A 20,850-nucleotide genomic window follows, 5' to 3' on the forward strand; every position below is an offset into this window, starting at 1 on the left:
AGGAACAAACTATTTACCTAACGGAACTGTTAACTGGACTAAACTGGAAGTAAAAACAAATCACAAACGTTATTTGGATTCGACACACAGCCAGATACAGAATAGACAAATTGTTGAAGGTTCATTCAATAAATTTATTTGGAGAGATTATGTCAACGAATTGTGTTCTATTGGCCACCGCCGGTCTTGATATTGATTTGAGATTCAATGAAGAGCTGCACTCTTCATTGAGAGAAGGCCCGATAGCCACTGTGGGACGGGCTGTGCTCAGTAACTACAACATATACAGGATAACATACTACAGAGAGCGAGCGCAGGTCTTCTTAATTTTAACATTCCATTTGCTTCAAATGACAAATGCCTATGAAGGAGACACCGACATAGATTCATCCTCTAATCCTAAGCGTTTTAGAGTACCATATTAAGCGCTATATAAATTTAATTTATTATTATTATTATTATCCTTGGAAAAGCATGGTTTTCTTCATGTCATTTCTAGGGTTGTGCGGTTGTGTCCATTGTCATGGCAACAGTGTTTACCCTTATCTTTGTGATGTTTACACATAATCCTATTATAATCCGAACACCTGACTTTGGTGAGTTAAGCACGGTTGGTATACTGAATATTATGCTATTATGCAATGTGAAGACAAGATAGAGTTGAGGGGTTTCAAGGGCACGTTTTTGGGAGAGAGAGAGAGAGAGAGAGAGAGAGAGAAGAGAGAGAAGAGAGAGAAGAGAGAGAGAGAGAGAGAGAGAGAGAGAGAGAGAGAGAGAGAGAGAGAGAGAGAGAGAGAGAGAGAGAGAGAGAGAGAGAGAGAGAGAGAGAGAGAGAGAGAGAGAGAGAGAGAGAGAGAGAGAGAGAGAGAGAGAGAGAGAGAGAGAGAGAGAGAGAGAGAGAGAGAGAGAGAGAGAGAGAGAGAGAGAGAGAGAGAGAGAGAGAGATAGGTGTTCCATGTCTTCTGCGGAAAGAGATAAACTGCGAGAGGATCCTCCTGAATTGCAGCGTTATTCCGGTCTACCGCTACGCTATTTCCGGTCTCTTGCTTCCTATGATATGGGTACGCAAGCCTTTACCACTCCCCGGAGCGAGACGAGTGAAAACATTACAAAAATAACCACAAGATCAATAAATATGGAGATTTTAAATTTGACGAAGCAAAATATTTAATGAAAACGCATATCCGACTATCAGAAGAATGCCTTCCTCATTCTCTCCCGCCTCTCGCAGCTAAATCCATTAAACTGAGAGGCCCTCCCTCTCACGCGTACGCCCAATAACGCCCATTTGGATAGATGAGAATGCCTGGGAACCAGAGGGAACGAGGAACGGGAAGAGAGAGAGAGGGAGAGGGAGAGGGAGAGAGAGAGAGAGAGAGAGAGAGAGAGAGAGAGAGAGAGAGAGAGAGAGAGAGAGAGAGAGAGAGAGAGAGAGAGAGAGAGAGAGAGAGAGAGAGAGAGAGAGAGAGAGAGAGAGAGAGAGAGAGAGAGAGGGAGAGGGAGAGGGAGAGGGAGAGAGGGAGGGAGGGAGGGAGGGAGGGAGGGAGGGAGAGAGAGAGAGAGAGAGAGAGAGAGAGAGAGAGAGAGAGAGAGAGAGAGAGAGAGAGAGGCAAGGGGAAAAGCAAAGCATGGGAAAAAACCTATCGGCGATAGCCAGCAGTACGCCGCGTATCGAGTTATTTGGTGGTGTTCCTGCGCGTATTTCAGTGGGATATCCAAGCTGTTTGATGACATCTATTTCATGTTTACGGGATTGAATAAAGCAGACGCAAAGAGGATTTATATACGGTAGGGGGATGCAACACTATGCAGATGGTTTTCACAGCATCTGGTAGACGCTATCAAATTCTACTTTACAGGCAGCGACAAGAACACATTGGAGAATGGATGCAAACGTAATGTCAGCAATTGGAAATATAAGCCACAAATCCTGTTGAGCCATTGTATTTAACACAGTGGCGATTATTGTGTGTATATAGGCGGTGAATAATCAGCCATTTGGCCAGATTTGTTTGATTAATAGACATATGGCAAGGTGGATTTAGCTCTGTCCCCTCAATGGCGTAAGCGGAATAACAGCCTATGGAAACCTGTTTTGCAGAAATATATTCTGACACAATGCTTCTACATTAATGACAACCACTTTAGATATGTCTAGTTATCATTTCAGAGCGCAACATGTAGCCTGGGCAGTTGGTCATGAGCAACCACTATTGGGCTTTATTTCCCCTTGGTCCTAATAGGCCAAGAGAAGAATACATCTTATTTCGTCAGTTTATAATAGCCTACCATATATTAGAACGAGGCAATCAAAGCTCTGCATGTCTCTAAACTAAACATGTGTATATTCGTTTTAAGAAAGGTTTGACTCTACCGTTTTATCTGTCCTTTTTATTTAGGCCATGTGAGGTGTGACAATGGATGCCCAAAATGACCACAGCGCTCCACTACAGCGGAACGACGGAGAGAGAAGAGGTCATGAAAACAAAATTATTTTTGTATTGATACCCAGCGAGGGATATTAATTAGTGACGCTGCCATGAGACTCACATCCACACTACAAAATACGAATAGAGCTGCTGGTGGAAAATGTAATCAAAAAGCAGTTGAAAGCTGGAAGAACTGCTTATTGACTGTACTGGGTTAGCCAAAGGTAGCTGCCTTCATCAGTGTAGGTGACACAATACTGAGTAGTGAGTCAAACTGGTAGTCATAATGGGCATAGCGATGTAGGCTGATCCCAATAGTAAACTGGGCCTGACAATCAAGACACTACAGGTTATTCATGCCGCCACGAATGGCATCTCAGGGCAAGATGGTGTCTGGACAATGGGATTAAGAGAACAGATCAGCCCATAGTGTACAATAGAGGGACATCTGACCGTAACAGCAGTATTTTGAATCTGCTGTAGAACCCAAGACGGGCCCGCTGGGCACCATTCAAGGGAAACCAAGAGGGCGAGGCAAAGCGGTGACCATGCCTCGCAACCGGGCCTTCTCGGAGCCCGAGTACTCGGCCGAGTACTCCGCCGACTGCTCGGTCACCCTCCCCTCGGACGCGGGCCAGGCGGTGGGGCGCGCCCACGAGGTGACGGTGCGGAGCTCCGGGTGCTGCCTCTGCCTGCCGCGCTTCATGCGGCTCACCTTCGCCCCGGAGTCCCTGGAGAACCTCTACCAGACCTACTTCCGGCGGCAGAGGCACGAGACCCTGCTGGTGCTGGTGGTGTTCGCGGCCCTCTTTGACAGCTACGTCATCGTCATGTGCGCAGTGGTTTACACCGGGGACAAGCTGGCCTCGGTGGTGGTGGCGTCGGTCGGGCTGGCGGCCGACGTGGTCCTCTACGTGCTGTGCCGGTACGGCCTGCTGCCCGACCGCGTCTCCCGCCGGGTGGTGCCGTACGCCCTGTGGGTGCTCATCGGGGCGCAGATCTTCTGCTACCTGGGGCTGAACTACTCCCGCTTCCACCAGGCCAGCGACACGGTGGGCTGGCAGGCCTTCTTCAGCTTCTCCTTCTTCCTCACGCTGCCCCTGAGGCTCACACCCATCGTGCTGATCACGTCCGTTTCCTGCGGGGTGCACACCCTGGTGCTGGGGGTCACCATCGCACAGCAGCAGCAGGAGGACATTCAAGGGGCCGCCCTGGGTCGACAGGTGAGAAGGGCGGGCGGGGGGGGGGGGGCTGGCTCGGTGCAGTTAAAGACTAAAGGAATATAATTATACAGAGATGATCCATCTGATTCTATAAATCCTTTTGAGGCATGTGACATTATAAGGAAAAAAACCTACAGAAATTATTGATTGGTAGCAGTAATGTTGCTGACGATGATGATGAGGAGGAGGAGGTTTGGGTGGCGTTGAGCAGAGACGAGGTGAGACGGAGGCTGCATTATTGTGGAGTGAATGGAAATGACGTATGTGTGTGTTTGTGTCCGTGTGCGTGTGTTTGTGTGTGGGTTAATGCGAAGCGGCGTGGTAGAGGACACTCTGGGAACGGGTGCTATGGGTGACGTGGAGAAAATGGCTAGAACGACAAGCGTCAGCTCTGGTTTTAAGTTACGGCGTGTGAGACCTCATCTTTGTCAGGGCCCGCAAAACAAACAGTACGTATTATCGGGACTTTAATATTATCTCATCCATCGAATCTACGGCGTTCGATGACCTCTTTCTTGAGTTTCCTTTCATGTCGATCTGGCAAGAAACCTTTTTCTCAATAGATTTGAACAGAGGTCAGGCCTGCTGCGTGCGGCTGTGTTTCTACTTTGAGGCAGAAGTCCTCGAGACACCATGTGTGTATTGTCGACCACCACGGGATGGGACGTGTGCTTATTTGACACAGAGAACTGGACTGTTTGGATCCTCCTGGCAGACAGCCACACCTAAATGAGGCTGTGCTCTATGAGTGAAGGATATTATTACAATATGATGGTTATATAAACATCCAGCCTCCATGATGTCTTATTATTGTCATGTTTTGAAGAAATGTTGACTTTAAGCCTATGTGCATCCAGGCTCATAATGAGCATTTATGATGTGTACATACAGTATGATAATGTGTATGCATGTTCAACAAAGAGCCCTAATCCATATGTCATGTTCTGTTGTCAAGCTCCTGGCCAACATTGTGATCTATGTGTGTGCCATCACCGTGGGGGTTATGTCGTACTACATGGCTGACCGAAAGCACCGCAAGGCCTTTTTGGAGGCCAGACAGTCCCTGGAAGTCAAACTCAACCTGGAGGAGCAAAGCCAGCAACAGGTAGGCATCTGCTGTGTATTCTATACTTGTAGGTCTACGCTTCTGTTGTTGTTTTAATGTTGGATGCCGGGGTTTAGGAGGATTATGTTTGTGCAGCAACGTCATTCGTTGATATGATGAAAATGGAAGGGGTCTGATGTCATGTTTTATGGATGGGTAGCGGTTGAGGTGTACGGCTTCTGCACGTGCGTAGGGACACGCACACACAGTGTGTGGCATATGTCTGTTTGTGTTAGCACTGTGTCAGCAAGCCACCCTCCCCTCCCTCCCTCGGTCCCTCCCTCCCTCTCTTCCCCCTCCCCTTCTTCCGTACCACAGCTGTGGCTATTGGGCATTCTGGATTGCTACTATTTATGGAACAGGCTAACAGGACGGCACTATAGAAAGCAGGGGGCGGGGGGAAATAAACCACAGGATTGTAGGAGGAGAGAAGGAGGGAGCAAAGGTGTGTTAGGGAGACTGGGAGACAGAGCGGGAGCGATGGGGAGTGAGGAAAAAGCTGATAAGACCAGGAGGGAGAGAAACTCCCAGAATACTAATGGAGAAGCATGGGCTGCTGGGAGACGAGGGGCTGGCAGCCAATCAAGGAGCATCCGGTCGCTGCACGTTGCCATGGCAACCAACCTCCTGAGACGGTGTCAGCTGTAATCACAGTGCTGACTTGCTCACCCGTTTCTCTCTCCCTCTCTCTCTCCATCTCTTTTACTCACACTCTCTCTCTGTCAGTTAATTATTATTGCCAGTGCCATTTTCTTGTACACACATGTAGGCTAATGTATGGCCACCGGTCTTGCTCCATAGGTGCACTCAAAGCGTTTGTTGTGTTGCTTGAGAAATTTGTGTTTTTTTTTCCTTCCGGATCAAGGCAGTGCTAATATTTGATGTTGGGTCCCAGAGACCAGTATTTGTTATGATCTGCTGACTGACCAAGGCAGTCGGTAGTGCGTAAACAATGCTCTCTAAAAGGCATGTGAAACGCGGTCCACAATGAATCCTCTTTATTTATTGTGGCTCCTCTTCGGGTTAGGGTGAACCCTTTGGCCTATTGATCTTCCACTCCAAAGCCTTTTGACCATGGTGCTGTGGCCTCGCTCTAAGTCATTTAAATTGGCTCACAGTGTTTTCGTCAAAATGAACCCCTGATGTATCCAGAGGCCGGTAACATTATTACAGAAAGGCCTGCGCTCTGAAAGGCATTGGAAGTATACCTGGATACGTCAATGCCACTGCTGGTTACGAGACTTTTCCTGGGGTTCACATGCATCAAATTGACCCACATCTGTGTCTCTCCATAGGAACGGCTGCTGCTATCCATCCTCCCCAAGCACATAGCAGACGAGATGCTTCAGGACATGAAGAAGGAAGCGAGCCAGAAGGAGATGCAGCAGTTTAACACCATGTACATGTACAGACACGAGAACGTCAGGTACGACATGAATTACCATTAACCGCTTCAAAATCATAAAAATGAAATGTGCTGTCTAGTTTGAAACGTTATGTTTCACTGTCAACTGGAAACAACATTGATATTATTGCTATCATGAGAGTATTATTTCATTATTCAGGTAGTTAACAACACATAACTTGTATGTGACAAATGTGGTCAATTTGACAACTGTACACAATCAGTAGCTAAAGGACTCGATGTAGCTCTGTGATTTTCAATATGTTTTGTAACCTCTACTATTTTCTCTCCAGTATTTTATTTGCAGACATTGTTGGCTTCACCCAGCTGTCGTCCTCGTGCAGTGCCCATGAGCTGGTCAAGCTGCTCAACGAACTGTTTGCCCGCTTTGACAAGCTGGCCGCGGTGCGTGTCCTCATCTTCTAATGGCTGCTCTCATTCTGATGCTCATTTGCCCGCACGCCTGCGAATGACTCGACATAAAGAGCACCGACAAACATACCCAGAGACGGAAAATATGATGGTTCTGTTGCAGCCTGTCTGAATGCACAGTTTTTTTATGTCACTGTGGAGGAACATTTGGCTCTGGACTAAATATATTGAAAGCAGAACCAAAAACATTTCTCAATGGCTATTGTACATGAAGACAGCGTTTCTCTTTGTATGTCTTCAAACATGATATTGATCAAATGAAACGGAAGCATATACGCATGCAAATATTTATAAAAAAAATAAACCTGGTTGCGTCAAAATTACACGGTGAGATGCACTATATATCCCAGTCAGTTTAAACTTCAATTGACTACGTAGCTGTATATACACCTGCAAATAAGTTTTAGTTTCTATAAAGTCGGGTGATATATTTGCTCTGTCTTCTGGTTTGTAGAAGTACCACCAGCTGAGAATCAAGATCCTAGGGGATTGCTACTACTGTATCTGTGGCCTGCCTGACTACCGGGAGGACCACGCCGCCTGCTCAATCATGATGGGCCTGGCCATGGTGGAAGCCATCTCGTGAGTCACCGCTCTGGGGGAGGCGGGTCTTGGTTCCATAGAGATGGGATATTATTTGCATGTTATTTTGGCAATGTTTCGATTGGTGAATGTTAGTGCCTGAGAAGGACGCCATTGGTTTAGCTAATGAGGGTGATATGTTGTTGAAGAGGCTGGAGTAATGCCTGTGAGGCAAGTTTAGATATTTGTTTACTTTTTTTTATATTGTATATTTGTTTATGTTCATCATTCAATCATTATTTATATTTGAATCTGCTATAAATTATAATTTACATCAATTATATTATCATTGTAAATAATATTATAATTTAAAATTACATTATTATAATTTGACAAAATTTCAATATTACAATAACAGACAGTATTTTACATGTTTATCCAGAACTTTCAAGTTCATGTTCAGGTTTAACTCAAGTGTTACTCTATGCCCGAGGAGGAAGACAAATTTGGAAAACGTGTCAATATTTTCTAGACAGTCCAGTTGTAATGTTAATAAGTTAGAGACTGTTGGATTTGCCAGTTGAGCGAGTGTGTTTACTTTGTAAACAGGAGTGAGAATGAGGTAGGAGAGATGCTTGGATAAACAAGCCTTTTATTGCTGCTTGTATTTGCCCACAGGTATGTGCGTGAGAAGACGCAAAAAGCTGTGGACATGCGTGTGGGCGTTCACAGTGGTACGGTCCTGGGGGGCGTCCTGGGCCAGAAGCGCTGGCAGTATGACGTCTGGTCCACTGACGTCACCGTGGCCAACAAGATGGAAGCAGGGGGGATACCAGGGTAATAACATAAATGCACTGGATGATAGTCTAGTATACCTATCATGATATGGTCCACATCAGTGTCTATCGCTTTGAAGCACAACATGCAGGACCTTGTTTTGAAGCAAAAGCTTACAGCTGTTATGTCAGGGTCATGTAAATAAGCTGTGTGTGTTTAGAATTAAACATACGTGACATTAAAAACAAACGGGTTATCAATATTATTATCAATATGCCAATATACTCTATATCAATATACTCTATCCTAATGTGTGTGTGTGTGTGTGTGTGTGTGTGTGTGTGTGTGTGTGTGTGTGTGTGTGTGTGTGTGTGTGTGTGTGTGTGTGTGTGTGTGTGTGTGTGTGTGTGTGTTCATGGTCCAGTCGAGTGCACATCTCTCAGAGCACCATGGAGTGTCTCCACGGGGAGTTTGAGGTGGAGCCCGGGAACGGGGGCGAGCGCTGTGACTACCTGAAGGAGAGGGGCCTCCACACCTACCTGGTGCTGGTGCCCCCCAAGGGCCCCGCGGCCAAGAACGGCATCAATGGAGTGGTGAGAGAACCCCCCCCCCCCAAAGCACAAACGCATGACACAGGAATTACCATCTCCTTTGTAATTCTTTAATTCTTTAACACCTTCCTAATACTATAATTAACAATTCATCATGTAGCTAAAGGAAGGAAATTATTTCAAAAAGCAGTTATATAACTGTTCGGAATTATACAAGTAGAATACAAATATATATATCTGCACCAATTTGCAATAATACTGTAATACGTGAAAGCAACAGACAAAGGGGCATTTTGTTTTGCACAATGTTGACCATACAAAAAGGCCTCTTAAAATAGTTAAACAAACCTTGTTTTATTTGCGAGGCTGCAGCAATGGGTCACACCCTAACTCTGTGCTTGCTATCAGAAGCTGTCTGTGACGTCATCCAACGGCAACTCCCCGCTGCTAATCAACACCACAGAGTGCAACGGGAGCGTCAACACAGCCTGCACCACGCCAGAGGAACCTGAGGAACTGGACGCCAGGGTAGGGAGAAGTAAACAATGCTGCCGATCCCTGGATTTAAAGGCGTGGGAAACACACCTATGGAAACACACCTATCTAACCACCAAAGCCTCACTGGTCCATGGTGAATCCTGGCCCGACTCGTTAATCGTGAATGAAGACGTTGTTCTTTGTACACTGATTGTTTTCGATGTACAAAGAAACGTTGACGGCTGACTTGACACCGATTTCAGAGTGTTACTCAGTTGTTCATCAGAACCATTTTCTATTCAGTCAGAAGACGCTTTTATCTCAAATGAAAGTGACTCTTTGTAGGCGCATGTGATGATGCATATCAGATACAATGGTGCCTAACAGTGGCGTGGCGTGGGGATTTTTTTTGAGGAAGCCAAGTGAGGCCAAGCCTTTAGAGAAAATAGTACGTTGCAGCTTGGATGTATTTAATGCAACTACAAGAGCTATTTGAGCGCCTGGTCATTTACCAGGACTTACACATGCCTGTAATCTGACACACACACACACACACACACACACACAAACACACACACACACACACACACACACACACACACACACACACACACACACACACACACACACACAGTAGGCCTACTCCTAAACATCTCATTAAATTATACATTTTATTATAAATGCAACCCCTCCCCGACCGAAATGCACAAGCCGTTGATGGTCAAAGAATCGACAGCGCGGCTGTCGGCTATTTCAAGTTTCATGTTCACGTGTAACACGACAGTATTTGATAGGATAAATAATATGTGGCTTTTTGATTTACCGTGCCACTCGTTGGCAAGGTCCACGAATCCTGTGGTGACCCAGGGATTGTTGAGGGAGCACGAATCCTTGTCAAAAAGAAGACACGGCCAGCAAAATAGTCCCTGAGGTTTGCTGCTGCCAGCTAGCCACTCCGTTCGTGTATAGTTTTCTTCATTGAACGTCCGAAAGAAGCCTTGCTTTCTCTCCATGCGCAGTTTCAGCTCCGGTGTTGGCCTGCCATCGGATTTTATTTTGATTCGCCGCTGTTGTGGTAGTTTGGTAAAATTATTTTTAAGTAAATAATCTAAATCTCCACCCTCCATAACTGCACTTGCTAAGTAGGCTACTCAAAAATTAGAACAATTCAAACATGCTACTTTCGCGCTATTTGTTTTGTTGATAATGATGCTTTGATTTGATTGGTGTGAAGCCAAGGGCCGAGTGGCTTCCCTTGGCACCCTCCTGACACCCTCCCGACCAATCAGAGGAGGGCAGTGTCATGACGGTAGCCTCACCTGATTGGTCAATTCTTTCTTTTTTTTTCACCAAGGGATGCCAGCTCGGGCTGGCTTCCTCGCAGTGTGCAGTGTTGTGTTTCGCCGCGTCTTCAGTATATAACGGGTGCAGTACCGCGCATTGTGAAACGGTCAATGAGAGGAGAAAAATGGGGAAGAAATGACAGCAACACAGCACAAAATAATTAACGAAACTGTTAATATAAATGTTTTTATTGGATGACAACTACAGCCTAAAAAAACAGGGACGCCTGGCCTCCGGGAGAAAACGCCACTGGTGCCTAATCTATATAAGGATATTAAATCTGTTCATATTCTTTGATGAATTCCAATGCAGACCCCTTCTTAATGTTTTCAACTGGTTGTTGATATATTTTTTTAATAATGTATTTGTGGATGCCTTAATTTTTCTTTTTCTAAACTCAAGCTTGATACCCTATTCTCCCTTTTTCTCACTAGTCTTTCACCTCCAGTCGGCAAAACTAAAACATTCACTCCTCCATCTCTACCCTTCCCCCCCAGGTGGTGAATCCGTCGTTTCCTAACCCGCGACGGCGACTGCGTCTGCGAGACTTGGCTGAGCGGGTAATCGACGCCCGCGAGAACGAACAGGAGCTCAACAAACTGCTGAACGAAGCTCTGCTGGAGAGGGAGACGGTGCAGGCGTGAGTAGAGTTTATCCTGTCACACACACTGAAAGGGTGGGGTTGGAGGGTTGGGTCCCTGTACTGTACTGTACAGGTAATCTGTAGGAATGTTAGCGTTCCATATGAAAGGAGATTATCTGAAGCAGCAGTTCTATTAGCTCAGTCATCCCCGATGTCAGTGTAAAATGTGAAATCTCTTGATCTGTCGGCGGTGCTCAAACAAAGCCCGTAGCCATGTTCTTGGACCAAATCATTTCGTAATGAGGTTCACTTTGTAGCATGTTATTTTTGGCCCTTTTGCAAATGTCAGATGGTAATGCAATCCATAGAACAGTTTTGATGACTGCTCATTGGGTGACATGGCTTAGATAATTGTACCAATTATGCAAATTAACTCTGACATTTTTGTTATCAGAGTGGGTCACTAATGCATATGATTAGGAACATTGGGAATTTAATCAACCATGTATTGACGACGTGTTTGCAATGACCCCTGTATGGATGCAAATCGCTGTCATACTGTTTTGAAAAAGCCATTGAATTTTGTATGTGGAAATACAAACACCATTGAATTCCTGAAATTAACATTTTTATTAATATTAGTGTATATTATAATATATACTTCGCGTAGATTTTTTCCATGTAATCGTTTCGAATCAGCTCTTTGAAATTAAAATATGCCATTACTAATTGTACCTTTTCAAAAGCACAATGCAAATATATATTTTTTAATGTTCACTTATTCAGATCGATAAATTATAGTTGCAGATATAGAAAAAATACTATGTTCATTTCTCATATTCAAGTAGTGCAAACATGGACCTGAAAAATCAGGCTCAATCAATCGAGACTGAATGGTATTGAATATCAGAGCGCAGTCTGTCATTTGATCAAAATAAAAGTGTCTTGAGAAACAAACCCAATAGCAAAACAGCTATAACGACGGGGCTCCGGTAGGTTGTCCAATTTGTGTCATTGATGAATTTTCAAACTCAGAGTTCAATAAGCTAAGGTCTGAAGCAACAAAGAACTAAAATAAAATAGTGTTCAGAAAAAAAAAAAGTGCAAATCGGATTTCTTTGATCACATGGAGGACAGACCACACTCTCAGCTGTCAGTTCCATTGCATTCATTCTCGATTGCTTAGGCCTGTCATTGGAAAACCTTAGAATTTTTTTTAGCAATCAATATTTGGACCACTTGAACATTAGTGATGAATGTTGTATTTTGAATACCTGCAACTTAAATTATCGTGTATCTGTATAAGTAATAATTGAAAAACAAATATTTGAAATTGTGTTGTTTTTTTTCTCTAAACATAAGGTCAGTTTCCAAACCCCCGCCCGCCGTTGTATAAATCCCGGCATAGATTAGCATCATTACAGTCGACATAGTAGAGCTTGCATCGTTACCATAAATGCACTATTATCATTTGATATTACCACTATTATCATTATCATTAATATCATCCTGTTCACGCCCTCCTGCTGGCGGCAGTCTGAAGGGCAAGCACACCAACCGGCTGTCCCTGCGCTTTGTGGACCCCGAGCTGGAGACGCGCTACTCTGTGGAGAAGGAGAAACAGAGTGGAGCGGCGTTCAGCTGCTCCTGTGTGGTCCTGCTCTTCACCGCCGTCATGGAGGCCCTCATCGACCCTCGGTGAGCTCTCACAGAGGGGCCCCGGGTGGATGGCGCCTACAGAAGGGGTTTTAGTTTTGTCCCGTATTTTTCTGTCTCTGGAACGATATTATACCGTTACGTGCACATATCCCTTTGTCTGTCTTTGGCTGTCGTCGTGTATCTCTGGTATCTCTGATTGTATGTCTCTATAATCTCATTTTCCTGCTATCTTCCTGGTTTGTGTGTCTGTGTGTTTTTCGCTACAGGCTGATTGCAAACTACATTACCCTTGCTGTGGGAGAGGTCCTGCTGCTTGTCCTCACTATCTGCTCCCTGGCAGCCATTTTCCCCAGAGTGAGTCAGCGTGCACACACACACACACACACACACACACACACACACACACACACACACACACACACACACACACACACACACACACACACACACACACACACACACACACACACACACACAGTTTCAGACTGAGCCTCTGTTTACTTCTCGGACAAGTGTACGACCAGACAAAACAATTGTTTTCCTCCTGTGGAAATGGATTCAACCCTCAACCTCACATAGCCAGTGAATGCAAGCGTATGCCCCATACTTTCATTATTATGGGGATTTCATTATTGTGGAGTTAGATTTTTAATCCAAGTGTAAAATTGTGAAGCGAAGGGTAGTTTGCAGAAGAGGGGACTATGATATGTGTGTGTGGGTGCATTCCTTCATACATCCATGTTTTGGAGACGCCTGTTTTTTAGGTAATTTCACTGTTCGATAACTGAAGTAGGCTTGAGTAGGACATCACTCTTTTGGAGGAAGTTGGTATTCAAAACAAAACTGTTGCGATACAATTTCAAACCGTTATCAAAGCAACCTCTAACCTAGATTCACGTTTAATTTGATTGTAGCGCCAACTGCTATCAAGAAGAATGATCAACATGTAACAGATAGCGATAATTATAGGTCTATGAAAGTTGTTTACCCCTTTGGATACAATAAGAGAACTGTGTGAATTTTCGAGCCCAATCCCCAACGTTCATGGACTAAAGTATTGCACCCTGACCAAGGACTTTTTGGGGGGTAAAATAATGCCCCCGGACCTTAATTAAGACCCTGGCTCTTGCAATGGAAACACACTGAGTTTCTCACAAAGTTCCTAGTTCCTGCAGTGGAAATGCGGCTATAGACATAGCAGGGTGCAGCTCAACACTGTGGTCCGCCTGGAGGCGTGGAGCCACTGACATGTCTCGCGCTTTTGATGTAGCCCAAGTTCACAGCCATGGAAAATCTGATTTATTGACAACCAGTGTTATGTGACCTGGCTTTAACTATCGAGCGTGGGGTTTGGGGCCAGGCAGGGGGCGTCATCGTCATCTGTTGGATTTTTTTGATTTTTTTTTAATCCGATGTACAAATTATGTGGCTTCTCAGACTCATACACATCCAGTCAGATACTCAGCAATAAAACAGACTCAACGTGACCAAGGCCCGCAGGCAGACTCAACGTGACCGATGCCCGTCGATATCTCCACGGCTACACAATATCAGCCCAATGTCACATGGACGCTGCGGACGTACGCGGGTGCGTTCGCGTGTGAAGGATACACAACTGCCTTCTGAGAAGTGTTTGTTTTGGAAGTCTGTGTGTGGCTCGTGTTGTTTTAAAGTAAGTGCTTCTAATCAGCAAGCTAAATCGAGTGTGGACTCTTCTCTGTAGCACACGTTGTCAAATGGTGGCTCCATCGTTGTTTGTATTCTTGTCCTTAAAATTTAAATAGATAGCAATTGAAGCTGCCAACGATTGCAATAAAAAGGTGCTTCTATGGTGATCCTCATCTCACAATACATGGGTTTGTGCATGTTATTAATAGTACGGTCTTTTGTTTGTTAGGTTTTTCCAAAGAAGCTGGTGTCTTTCTCCACATGGATAGACCACACACGCTGGGCCCGCAACACCTGGGCCATGGCGGCCATTTTCATAGTTACTATGGCAGATATTGTTGACATGGTGAGAAACCTACTTATGTAAAACTGCCAGCAAATCTGATCACTATTTATTATTATAAGGTCTGAAATGTAAAATTCCAATGGCACATTCCCTAAAGATCACTGGATATGGAAGTAATATGGATTCATAATCACATGATTAGAGACTATGTTATTTTCTGTTCTTCGCTTAGCCACCGTTTCCATTCTCCCTCCTCTTCCTTTTCTTCCTCTTCCTCTCTGTCCCACCTAGCTGAGCTGCCTGCCCATCACCCCGGCCTCAGGCAGCACCCTGGCCCCCCCATCCTCCACCACAGTGACCGGCCCAGACAACTGCCTGGAGAACCCCAAGTATTACAGCTACATCGCTGTCTTGGCGCTCATGGCAACCACCATGCTGGTCCAGGTCAGCCACATGGTTAAGCTCACGCTCATGCTCCTCATCACCATAGCAACGGGCATCGTCAACATCTACAGCTGGAGGGACATATTTGACCGATATGACATGGCCCGTTTCCAGGACTACAGGTAAGCGGAGAGCAACAGGGCTATTTTTGGAGAACCGTAACGATTTCTCGCTACGTATTTATATAACTCATTCAGAAAATTGTCAACTTGACTTTAATTTCTTTTTTCAGGTCATCCCTCGTTCCCTCAAAGTTCACAATGACAATAATGATCGTCGTTATGATGATCAGCTTCTACTACTTCTCTCGCCACGTAAGAAGCTTGAAGCCCGATTTTGAGTTATACAATGTCCATGGCACGGCCAAGAGCCTGCAGCATTAAGGCTCCGCATGCTCTCCTCATTCCAATGCTCTTCCTCGGCGATAAAGGTGGAGAAGCTGGCCCGGACGCTGTTCCTGTGGAAGATCGAGGTGCACGAGCAGAAGGAGAAGGTGTACGAGATGAGGCGCTGGAATGAGGCGCTGGTGACCAACATGCTGCCGGAGCACGTGGCCCGCCACTTCCTTGGCTCCAAGAAGAGGGATGAGGTAATGCGCGGGGAGGCACTCGCCCATAGGTCCGTGAGCCGTGGTACTGCGCAGTGTACGGACACATAAATGGTCGGAAAACGGGGAATTCACTGTTCAATGTGGTCTGATTTAGAGCTCCGTCTGTTATTCTACGCTCTGTGGAAATTGTGGTAGATGGTGATCTGCAGATCTGATCATGTGACAGCAGAGATAAGACAACCAGGACAACCAGGCATTCACTCGGTTGACCTAGTCTTGTTTATATACAAACCGGGTGGAAGGTTGTATCAATACTGTCGACCCCAATGTGTTCTAGGAGTTGTACAGCCAGTCCTACGATGAGATCGGTGTGATGTTCGCCTCCATCCCCAACTTCTCTGATTTCTACACGGAGGAGAGCATCAACAATGGGGGGATTGAGTGTCTGCGCTTCCTCAACGAGATCATCTCGGACTTTGACAGTGTGAGTACAGCCGTCACTGTCTCGAGGCTGGGTGGGCTTCAAGCTGCTCTCTACTCATCTCGACCGATTTGGACGTGTATTTTTTCTACAATTCAATAAAGTTACAAAACCCCCGATTCATCCCTAGGGTGGATGAATGTCAACCTGTCGATACTCAAAATGACCAAGATTGAGTTGCATAATGCCGGTCAAAGTCTTCAAATCAAGAACCTACAGTCCAATTCAGGTTCACAAGTGCCAGCGTTTTGACTAATCTCAGCTGTGGTCTCTCCTCTGGACAGCTGCTGGACGAGGCCCAGTTCCGCTGCATCACCAAGATCAAGACCATAGGCAGCACCTACATGGCAGCCTCAGGGGTCACCCCGGACGTCTCCAACGGTTACGCCTGCTTGAAGGTCAGAGCTTGGGAGGCCCGACCCGACGCCTTGTTTTTAGCACTTTAGCTCCCTCACTTCGGTTTTTAACCGGTTGCCACCTGCCAGTCCCGCCCTTCGGCCCATTTTGAGACCGAATCCACCCAATCACAGCTCAAGCCACTGACCCTGGCTTGTGATTGACCCAGACTTTTGGGACCTACCTCCAGGCTCTCTCGTGGGCCAGTGGCACACAGCCAAACAGAGGGCCACAAGAGAGACTGGAAATCAAGGTTAGAGTCGGGAAAATCTAGGCTAGAGTCAGGGGGGGGGGGAGAGGAAATGTAATGAGCCATACCCCGTCAATAGATCACAGATAAGCCAAATTATGCTTTCATTTGAGGTTAATGTAATTATAGAGCCATTCTGAGATAGTGAGATATAGCATACGGTAATAATGTTACAGTGTAATGATTCAAGGGGTCGGGCCTGTTGTAGTTATGATTGACACTTTTTCTTGGCTGTTTGTGTTCAACAGAAGGAGGAACTTTCTGACCGCGAGCGCTGGCAGCATCTGGCAGACCTGGCGGATTTCGCTCTTTCCATGAAGGTCACCTTGATGAACATCAACTATCAGTCCTTCAACAACTTCATGCTCCGTATCGGTCAGTAGTCGGTCCTTCATTGCTCGACGTGCTGCTACCGTGTGCTTGGCCTGGGACCTAGGGAAACACCAATCTGTTTGTCTTTAAGGTCTAAACAAAGGAGGAGTATTGGCTGGAGTCATTGGTGCGCGGAAACCCCACTACGACATCTGGGGGAACACTGTTAATGTGGCCAGTCGCATGGAGTCAACAGGGGTTATGGGGAATATTCAGGTAATGATGTCACTTCCTGTTAGGGCAAGCCCTTGAACTTCCTAGTTGTGTTTACTGGCTATAGCCCTTATATGTTGAATAAACACATGAGTCTAACTTTACAGTACATGGCCACCACACCAAGTAATCTCAATAAAATGAATTAAAACGCAGTTAACACATACATTTATTTATTAAGAATATTTACATTGAAAATAAAACACCCGTGGCCCTTTATGGAGGTCTGATGTTACAGTTAGTTAGAGCTTATTTCACACTCAATCCCTGTGTTGCCCTCAGGTGGTGGAGGACTGCTATAACATTCTGAAGGAGTATGGATTCCGCTTTGTTCGAAGGGGTCCAATCTTCGTGAAGGGCAAAGGGGAGCTGCTAACTTACTTTCTCAAGGGAAGAGACAAGCAGGGCTCCTTCATAAATGGCTCTTCGGTCACCCTGCCTCACCAAGTGGTGGACAGCTAAAGACCTTGCCTGCTCAGGATCGCCCACACACAGACACGACAGACACACGCAAACACACACACACACACACACACACACACACACACACACACACACACACACACACACACACACACACACACACACACACACACACACACACACATAGATACACACTCCACAAATCTATTTATTATATCTGGAATGCATGATGGCGGGTTGGAGGAGAGAATTTTTGAACGAAGCGATTTGCTAGAAAACATGCTTGTTTAAACATAAACATTTTGATACATGGTCATGTTGGCAAAGATAAGCAATTTAAAACACTAATGAAATGCTAACTGTGGACCTGTGATAAAAAAGTACACTGCTGTATAGACACTGTTTCTCTCTCCCTCCCTCCTTCCCTCTATCTCTCTTAAACAGGAACCTATAGATAACCTGATTGGTACATTTGCCTTCTTAAAACAATCTAAGTAACTTAAGATGCCATCTACTCAGCACACTAACCAAAATGGCTTTTGGAAAGAGGATGGGATATTTAACATCTCTTGCCCTATTTCTTCCTCTACAAATGGGACCGACTCATCGTTGACCAGTTGTCCTCCTAAATTGACTTGTAGGGTTATTAAGTGTTAGGCCAATACTTAGGCCAAAGTGTGTTGGTGCCAATCATACTAGCACATACCTGCCTCTGCTGGTGTGTGTGTGTGTGTGTGTGTGTGTGTGTGTGTGTGTGTGTGTGTGTGTGTGTGTGTGTGTGTGTGTGTGTGTGTGTGTGTGTGTGTGTGTGTGTGTGTGTGTGTGTGTGTGTCCACTCCCATGTACCTTTTTTATGTTTTTTTTTCTTCAGTCAGAATTCATGATTCCGGTTCTCTTCATGATTGCGGTCTGGATTAATTTAAAAATAGCCACCCTTGAAGGTGGGAATGCCTGGCCAAGCCATGCTTTTGCTTCTGTTTTGCCCCCACCCGGTCTGCTTGCAGTGTTGTGTCGCTCGCTACCACGGTACCATCGTCTCACCAACACTGCGGAGCGCGACAAAGGGTCACCCGGGACATTGGACGTTGAATGTTTCTGTGTCCCTGAGTCAATGATTGGGTTAGTGGTAAAGATACACATGGGTGGTGTTTAACCCATGTAACTTTCCAGATAAATATGTATTAGTATTCAAGGAAGGTTTTGGGGGATTTTCTTTTTTTCTGTTTGACACCCGACTTGGGCAGGCCACTGAGTACGGAATCAGAAATGTTTTTGTTCATGTGAATGTGAGGGGGACACTATTTTAGGGAGTGTCTGCACTTTCGGTTGGCTAATTGTAAAACCCTCGTTCCCCATGAGTCTTTCACAGATATAACTACAGTGCAATAGTTTATTCTTCTACAACCCTGATACTGTTCTCCCTAAAGGCAAAGTCAAACATCCCTTCCTTCTTATTTCATATTTTTATATTATATACGATATGAGCCTAATTCTATATGACGAAAGGAAAAGAGTGCCGAATATGTCCTTATTGTACATAGAGCAGTGGTGTTTATTGATTTTATTTAATTTATTGCAAATGTCAGGGACCTGCTTTTCTTACGCAGTTGTGGAAGTGCCAATCCTGAAGGGATGACTGGATGTATTTGCCAAATATGGGCCACGATTGTTCCCTGAGGTTTGTTGAGATATCAATCTTCGGTTAGGGGAAAAAGCACTTTTGATTTATCTGTAAACTTTATTTAAAATCAGGTTGTGGTCACAACATAATTTGTAATTTATATGTAGAATTACAACCATGTTGTATCCAGAGAGCCCACATCTAGTTCTGAGCAACAATTGAGATACTGGGTCAAAAGTCATTTTGTCGGATTAGAAAGTATGTCTTCTATGATCATCATGGAATAATAAAAATGTCATCATTGTTAAAGTTTAATTAACCTTTGGTTAATTCACCTTTACCTTTTGGTTTTGAAATTATTTTTCAAAAGTTTTGGTTTTTATTTAGTTTTTGTACTGCATTTGAGAGAAACCCTATTCTGTCCTGACAAATTCTAATGTAAACATTGAGGTACACAAAGAAATAATAATTGTTTGATTGTAGCCTGTTTGAATTGAGTTTGTGGTCATAGTGAATATTTGTTGAAAAATTAAAGTAACTGCTGTCATTTTGGGTGGAGGAGGCTTATACAAACAAACACTCCATTAACAAAAACCCTTGTTGAGGCTACAACGTTGTATGAAAAATCGGACAATCCATTTAAATTACCAAACGGCAGGCATGATACATATAACTAATCACTGTCCAAAATGCTCATAAATAATTGCGCAATTGAGGTAAGTGTAGGCCTAGGGTATTGTGCCTTGTCACAATCACTGTCATGGAAGTATGGCGTTTGAATACTGTAATAGTAAAGAATATAATTTTAAGAACTCTATTCTCTTCATGTATAGACTGATCTTGATACCAGACTCCAAACTTGAGTCAGCAGAATACAGGGGGTTGTGCCAAATTCTCAACGGATTGTTTTAATCCAAATCAACGTTTACATTTATCCAATTCGAATTGACGGAAGCAATACATCAGTGGACAAAGGATAGATGTAAGGGGATCATTTATTTTACATGTATTTAGTTGAACTTCTGGTTGGTTTGGCTGTCAATAGAACTGAATGATGAGTACTACTACATGTAGACTACAGCAGCCGACTGTAGTGTACCTGAATATGATTTTTCATTTTGGCTCTCGGTTTATACTGTACTTTTAACGCAATTTTCATTGTAATTGTGTCTCTTAGTCCACAAAGTGGATAACATTAAGTGAAATAAAAATATTTTCACATTTCCATTTGTTGCATTGATGTATTATTTCTGGTACATGTGTATACCAGAAAGGTGTGGTATATGAATTCCTGTAATAGACTCTGTCTTATGAATGCATAATAATTAGGACTGCAAAAGGAACTAAAATAGTATGCCAATTAAGATACTTTTTAAAAGGGTCAGTTTGAGAGATATAAAGACATTGATATATCTGTGCCGACTTAATATATTTAATGTATCTATATCTATATATCTATATCTATATATCTATATATCTATATCTATATCTATATCTATATATCTATATCTATATCTATATCTATATCTATATATATATCTATATATATATAGATATATATAGTTACCTTGTGCCAAAGGATAGATGCCGCCCATGCTTGATGCAGAAACAAAACAAAGGGCGCCCCCTACAGTTTGCG

General features: G+C 44.4%; 1 protein-coding gene across 2 annotated transcripts; it reads left to right on the forward strand.

Moving 5' to 3' along the window:
• Window positions 1–1,598: 1,598 nt before the first annotated feature.
• On the forward strand, window positions 1,599–20,438 carry adcy3a (adenylate cyclase 3a). Of its 2 annotated transcripts, none has more exons than XM_030370617.1 (22): window positions 1,599–1,788; window positions 2,400–2,475; window positions 2,913–3,652; window positions 4,608–4,757; window positions 6,053–6,183; window positions 6,456–6,567; window positions 7,049–7,176; window positions 7,795–7,953; window positions 8,318–8,486; window positions 8,853–8,972; window positions 10,763–10,905; window positions 12,385–12,546; window positions 12,774–12,861; window positions 14,405–14,521; window positions 14,753–15,027; window positions 15,138–15,219; window positions 15,336–15,494; window positions 15,793–15,939; window positions 16,221–16,334; window positions 16,831–16,957; window positions 17,046–17,170; window positions 17,450–20,438. In XM_030370617.1, the coding sequence occupies exons 2-22, from the start codon at window positions 2,418–2,420 to the stop codon at window positions 17,627–17,629; spliced, it is 3,486 nt and encodes a 1,161-aa protein (XP_030226477.1). In that variant the 5' UTR covers window positions 1,599–1,788; window positions 2,400–2,417; the 3' UTR covers window positions 17,630–20,438. The 2 variants fall into 2 exon arrangements, with proteins under 2 accessions (XP_030226477.1, XP_030226478.1); XM_030370618.1 differs by having other exon boundaries at window positions 8,856–8,972; window positions 17,450–17,689.
• The last annotated feature ends 412 nt before the right edge of the window (window positions 20,439–20,850 follow it).

The sequence above is a fragment of the Gadus morhua genome, chromosome 11 (assembly GCF_902167405.1).
Source record: "Gadus morhua chromosome 11, gadMor3.0, whole genome shotgun sequence".
Lineage (NCBI taxonomy): Eukaryota > Metazoa > Chordata > Actinopteri > Gadiformes > Gadidae > Gadus > Gadus morhua.

Excerpts from the sequence above, each read along its gene's own strand:
- adcy3a (XM_030370617.1), top strand. The coding sequence starts at position 2,418 with ATGGATGCCCAAAATGACCACAGCGCTCCACTACAGCGGAACGACGGA. Across the intron at positions 8,487-8,852 it reads AGAACGGCATCAATGGAGTG|AAGCTGTCTGTGACGTCATC; the intron begins GTGAGAGAACCC and ends GCTTGCTATCAG. Across the intron at positions 15,940-16,220 it reads TCATCTCGGACTTTGACAGT|CTGCTGGACGAGGCCCAGTT; the intron begins GTGAGTACAGCC and ends TCCTCTGGACAG.